This window comes from Austrofundulus limnaeus, unplaced genomic scaffold, assembly GCF_001266775.1.
Source record: "Austrofundulus limnaeus strain Quisiro unplaced genomic scaffold, Austrofundulus_limnaeus-1.0 Scaffold30, whole genome shotgun sequence".
Taxonomy (NCBI): Eukaryota; Metazoa; Chordata; class Actinopteri; order Cyprinodontiformes; family Rivulidae; genus Austrofundulus; species Austrofundulus limnaeus.
The window spans coordinates 1,887,278-1,893,266 of NW_013952432.1; the positions used below are offsets into that span (position 1 = coordinate 1,887,278).

At 37.7% G+C, this 5,989-nt stretch overlaps 1 protein-coding gene across 1 annotated transcript in view; it reads right to left on the minus strand.

Annotated features, from left to right (window-relative positions):
- LOC106515563 (phthiocerol synthesis polyketide synthase type I PpsC-like) overlaps positions 1-3,631 on the minus strand; it is a 13,207-nt gene extending 9,576 nt beyond the window's left edge. The window contains exons 1-2 of the mRNA XM_014005420.1: positions 3,422-3,631; positions 804-957 (exon numbers count right to left, since the gene is read on the minus strand). Of these exons, the coding sequence (XP_013860874.1) occupies positions 804-957; positions 3,422-3,548 (281 nt within the window). The 5' untranslated portion in view covers positions 3,549-3,631. The remainder of the gene's footprint in view (positions 1-803; positions 958-3,421) is intronic.
- Positions 3,632-5,989: the final 2,358 nt, after the last annotated feature.

A 5,989-nucleotide genomic window follows, 5' to 3' on the forward strand; every position in this document is an offset into this window, starting at 1 on the left:
CCTACCTGAGACACTCTGTCCTACCTGAGACACTCTGTCCTACCTGCTGCCTCTGACTCTCTGTAACCAGCTCTACATCAACAGATAGATAAAATATTATGTTTTTACTGCCACCTGAATTAAGTCAGCTTTAAAAAGTCAAGAAAATAATGTGTAAATTATGAAACTAGCATATTAAATTAGAGAAATAATCTGTGATTTATGAATGTAAATTACAACAGGGAATCAATAAAAAATCACCACAGTGGACCTCGACTCAGTCTTAGCATTAAAATATTAAAATTTAAAAAAACCCTCAATAATAATAATGTCATCACTAAATGATTTCTTTTCTTTTTTTTTCTTTGGATTTCTTTTGAATCACTAAATGATTTCTAAGCTGATAGATAACTAGCAGCAAGATAACGTTTCATAAGAAAAATAACTGTCCTACTTTTTGACTTATTTTTGGTCCTTTGTAAAGAATAAAGTTTTTCCCTTCTAACCCTCCGGGGGTGGTCTCTTTCATCCTCTGAGCTCGGGTCCTCTACCAGAGGCCTGGGAGCTTGAGGGTTCTGCGCAGTATCTTGGCTGTGCCTAGAACTACATTTTTGTCTGTTTATTTGTACTTTTACTTAAGTACAGTGTTTGAGTACTTTCTCCACCACTGCACACCTGTCCTTCAGAAAGTTATGCCCTTGATTGTAACAAAGTAAATGTGAGTTACTATCTTTGCTGACCACACTCATTATCAAAACATACAGTATAAGATAAACATATACTGGTAAGTCATATTAGGTTATGATAAAGTTCAAAGCTCATACCCATCAATGAGAGCAGCTCTGGCTGTCCGGGATTTACCGGGTTTGGTGTCATCGGGATCATACCAGCTGGAAACATCAAACCTCTCTCTGGGAATTGACACACAGCAGTTTCTCCCATCGACAAGAACCCTCCAAAAGCTGTCAAGACCTTCTCCTGTTGGTAATAAAGAGAAAACAAAACAATAAATATTGTGAAATAAAATTACTAGATTACTTGCATTTCCTGTGAAAATGCAGTGTGAATGCTTTTTGCTGAATAACTTTGCTCGAACCAAAAGTGAGTGGAAATACTTACAAACACTAAATTTTCAATGCTTACTGAATTTGCACATTTGAAGTGGAACCCAAACTTAGCTGAATGATTGCTGAAATTTGCTGAAGAACCTAAACTATGAAAACAAATGCTTATCATTGTTTAAAAGCTATATCAACCATGTGAGTTCCTGAATCATCTGTGTGTAAAGCAAAATTAACACCCAAAAACACACATGTCAGTTTATCTATCACTACAGGAATGCAGAACGACGTAAGAGAAACACCAGAAATTTCCCAAACTTAAATGCTGATTTTACAAGACAACAAAAAGCTGAATCATTCTGTAATAAATAAATGTCTAATGTCGTTTAAAGCCTTTCTAAGCGAAAGTCTGGTGAAGCAGTTCAAAAAGTAGCAAGATGATGTGATTTCATGGAATTTCAGTGTACTTCAATGAAAAAAAAATGGTAAAAAATAGTAGAATATCCTTTAAAAGTTTGAATATCAATACCAAAATTCATGACAGCTATTTCCTGAAAAAGAGTATTGTTTTGATACACAAATTGCTAAAATAGCTCAAAAACTGTGGGAAGAGATAATTGTGTCAACAAAGAGAAGAAAAATTGATGAGATATTATCATTGCTTGTCAAAGCTTAATGCGGAGCTGCAGCGGGTAAAATAAGTATTGAACACGTCACCATGTTTTTCAGTAAATATACAGTACTGTATTACTAGAGGTGCTAATGACATGAAATTTTCACCAGATGTTGGTAACAACCCAAGTGATCCATACATACAAAGAAATCAAACCATAAATGTCCAGAAATGAAGTTATTTGTAATAATGTGGAATGGCACAGGGAAAAAGTATTGAACACACTTACTGAAATTTATCTAATACTTTGTACAAAAGCCTTTGTTGGCAATGACAGCTTCAAGACGCCTCCTGTATGGAGAAACTAGTGGCATGCATTGCTCAGGTGTGATTTTGGCCCATTCTTCCACACAAACAGTCTTCAAATCTTGAAGGTTTCGTGGACCTCTTCTATGAACTCTGATCTTTAGTTCTTTCCATAGATTTTCTGTTGGATTCAGGTCAGGTGATTGGCTGGGCCATTCCAGCAGCTTTAGTTTCTTTCTCTGAAACCAACTGAGAGTTTCGTTGACTTTGTGTTTGGGCTCATTGTCTTGCTGAAATGTCCAGCCACGTTTCATCTTCATCATCCTGGTAGATGGAAGATGATTTTTATCAAGAATGTCTCTGTACATTTTTCCATTCATCCTTCCTTCAATTATTTGAAGTTTGCCAGTACCATATGCTGAAAAACAGCCCCACACCATGATGTTCCCACCTCCAAACTTCACTGTTGGTATGGTGTTTTTGGGCTGATGTGCAGTGCCATTTGACCTCCAAACATGATGTGTATTCTGGCATCCAAACAGTTCAATGTTGGTCTCATCTGACCAGACTATATTCTCCCAGTATTACACAGGCTTGTCTAAATGTTGTGCAGCAAACTTTAAAGGAGCTTCAACATGCTGTTTCTTCAGCAGTGGAGTCTTGCGTGGTGAGCGTGCATACAGGCCATGGTGGTCCAGTGCATTACTTATTGTTTTCTTTGAAACAAATGTACCTGCTAATTCCAGGTCTTTCTGAAGCTCTCCACAAGTGGTCCTTGGCTCTTGGACAACTCTTCTGATAATTCTTTTCACTCCTCTGTCAGAAATCTTGTGAGGAGCACCTGGTCGTGGTCAGTTTATGGTGAAATGATGTTCTTTCCACTTCTGAATTATGGCCCCAACAGTGCTCACTGGAACCTTCAGAAGTTTAGACATTCTTCTGTAACCGATGCCATCATTATGCTTTGCAACAATAAGGTTGTGAAGGTCGTGAGAGAGCTCTTTACTTTTACCCATCATCAGATGGTTCTTGTGTGATACCTGGCCATCATCTGGGACTGAACCAGCTGATATTAACTTGCACTGACAAGGGGCAGGCTTGCTTTCTAATTACTGAGATAGTTCAGCTGGTGTCTTGGCTTTCCATGCCTTTTTACACCTCCCTTTCTTCATGTGTTCAATACTTTTTCCCTGTGCCATTCYACATTATTACAAATAACTTCATTTCTGGACATTTATGGTTTGATTTCTTTGTATGTATGGATCACTTGGGTTGTTACCAACATCTGGTGAAAATTTCTTGTCATCAGCACCTCTAGTAATATATTTACTGAGAAAAATGGTGACGTGTTCAATACTTATTTTACCCGCTGTATATGATCGGCATAAATCAGATGTAATCCACTTAACTGCATGAGGCAGAAACACTCACCCACAAAAAAAGGAAGAAATTTTTTCCCTACCTCCTGGAAAATTGCATCCAATTCCCACCACAGCAATCCCATTTTCTGCTTCCTCCATCCTAATTGAGCAGAAAATATTTACATCAGCAGCACTTTCAGCCATTTTCACAGAGCAAAGAAAAAACATACAAAAAACACTTTTAGTTGTGTTTAGACTCACATCTGAAGTGTGTGTTTAGTGCAGTTTAGCGACGCTCCAATGCATCTTTACATCCATCCCTCTCGCAGCGTCTCTCAGATGTTATCAGTGTCAGACTCACAGCATGATTCTTATAGGCAGCTTCTTTGGCTTATAAAACTTTAATGAATGAGCGTATTCATGACCATGGAGATGAAGGACTTCAGTGCACACATATATGGCACGTTGCAAATGATTAGGCCACGTTTAATCAATGTGTTACGTGAAAGGACTGCTTTCATTTAGGTTTGTCCATTAAACCTGATCAAATTACCTGGTTCAGCCTCAAGAAAGAAACTCAATAAGGAGCTGTTCTTACTTTCTCATACTGTTTGCTGAAAAAATTAAAGATAATAAAAACAAACAAACAAAAAACTGTTTRATAACAATAGTTATCTAACTCCTGATCAGAGGAGTTGAAAATGTTTTGATTGTAATCTATTACTTTAGGATTTATTTATTTTTCACAACAACCGGTAAAAATTGAGTAGGTCGGGTTATTATAGCCTGCTGCCAAAAGCCAAAATATAACTATAATGTTTACCAGTGTTTGTGTGTGTGTGTGTGTGTGTGTGTGTGTGTGTGTGCATGTGTCTTTGTTTGCTACCACCAAAATAATGACACTTTCCAGAAATCTATAACTGTACAGCTACAACCCCAATTCCAATGAGTTTTGGACCTTGTGTAAAACGTATATAAAACAGAATGCAATGGTTTGCAAATCAGTTTTAATCTATATTCAACTGAACAAGATATGTAATGTTCAAATGGATAAATATCATTATATTTATGCAAATATTCACTCATTTTGAATCTGATGCCTGCAACACATTCCAAAAAGCTGGGACAGGGGCGTGTTTACCACTGTGTTACATTTCCTTTCCTTTTTAACAACACTCAGTAAGTGTTTGGGAACTGAGGACACTAATTGTTGAAGCTTTGTAGGTGGAATTCTTTCCTGTTCTTGTTTGATGAACAACTTGAATTGCTCAACAGTCTGGAGTCTCCGTTGTGGTATTTGTCGCTTCATGATGTGCCACACATTTTCAATGGGTGACAGGTGTAGTACCTGCACTCTTTTAGTCATGTGCAGAATAGGACTTGGCATCGTCTTGCTGAAATAAGCTGGAACATACCTGAAAATGATGTTGCATATGTTGCTCTGAATCCTTTATGTAACGTTCAGCATTAAGGATGCCTTCACAGATGTGTAAGTTATTCACGCCATGAGCTTTAACACAACTCTATACCATCAGAGGTTCTGGCTTTTCAACTTTGTGCTGATAACAATCCGGACAGTCCTTTTCCTCTTTGATACGATGTCCATGATTTCTAAAAAACAATATGAAATGTGGACTTGTCAGACCACAGGACACTTTTCCACTTTGTGTCAGTCCATCTCAGATGRGCTCAGAGAAGCCAGCAGAGTTTCTGGGTGTTTTTGACACCTGGCTTTGCATTGTAGAGTTTTAACTTGCACTTGTAGACGTATAGAGGTGAACTGTGTTCACACTGACAACAGTTTTCTGAAGTGTTCCTGAGCCCACGAGGTAACATCCATTTCAAAATGATATTTGTTTTTAATTCAGTGCTGCCTGAGGGATCAAAGGTTATGGCCTTTCAATGTTGGCTTTCAACTTTGCTGCTTACTTGCAGTGATTTGTTCAGATTCTCTGAATCTTTTTGATGATGTTTTAGATTGTAGAAGATGAGAAGTGGTGAGCCTCGCCCCATCCTTGCTTGCTTGACTGAGCCTTTCAGGGATGCTCCCTAAATATGCAACATAGCACTCACTTGTTTCCAATTAACCTGTTTACTTGTGAAATGCTCCAAACAAGTGTTTTTTGAACCTTCCTCCACTTGCCAAGTCATTTGTTGTCCCTGTTCCAGTTGTTTTGGAAAGTGCTGCAGGTATCAAATTCAAAACGAGTGAATATTTGCAAAAAACCAATAATGTTAATCTGTTTGAACATTAAATATTTTGTCTTATAGGATATTTAATTAAATATAAGTTGAAAACGACTTGCAAGTTATTGTATTTTGTTGTTTTTTGTGTTTTACACAACGTCCCAACTTCATTGGAATTGGGGTTGTACAACTGAATAACTTCTGGAGCTAATTCAAGATGGCTGCCACTGCAAGCTATACTTTGCAAATATGGAAAATATATATTGTTATGGTAATATTTATTTAATAAAGACAGAAATACGTGGTCCAAGAATGAAGGTACTCCGTGAGATGATCAGCTGAGTTTTATTGCAACAACAGGAAACACAGAGAACAACCTGGCCTGTCTCTGTGCCTCTGCTTCTCTCTGTCACTGCACACTACTGTTGAACTCTGTTGAACTCTGTTGAACTCTGTTGAACTCTGTTGAACTCTGTTGAACT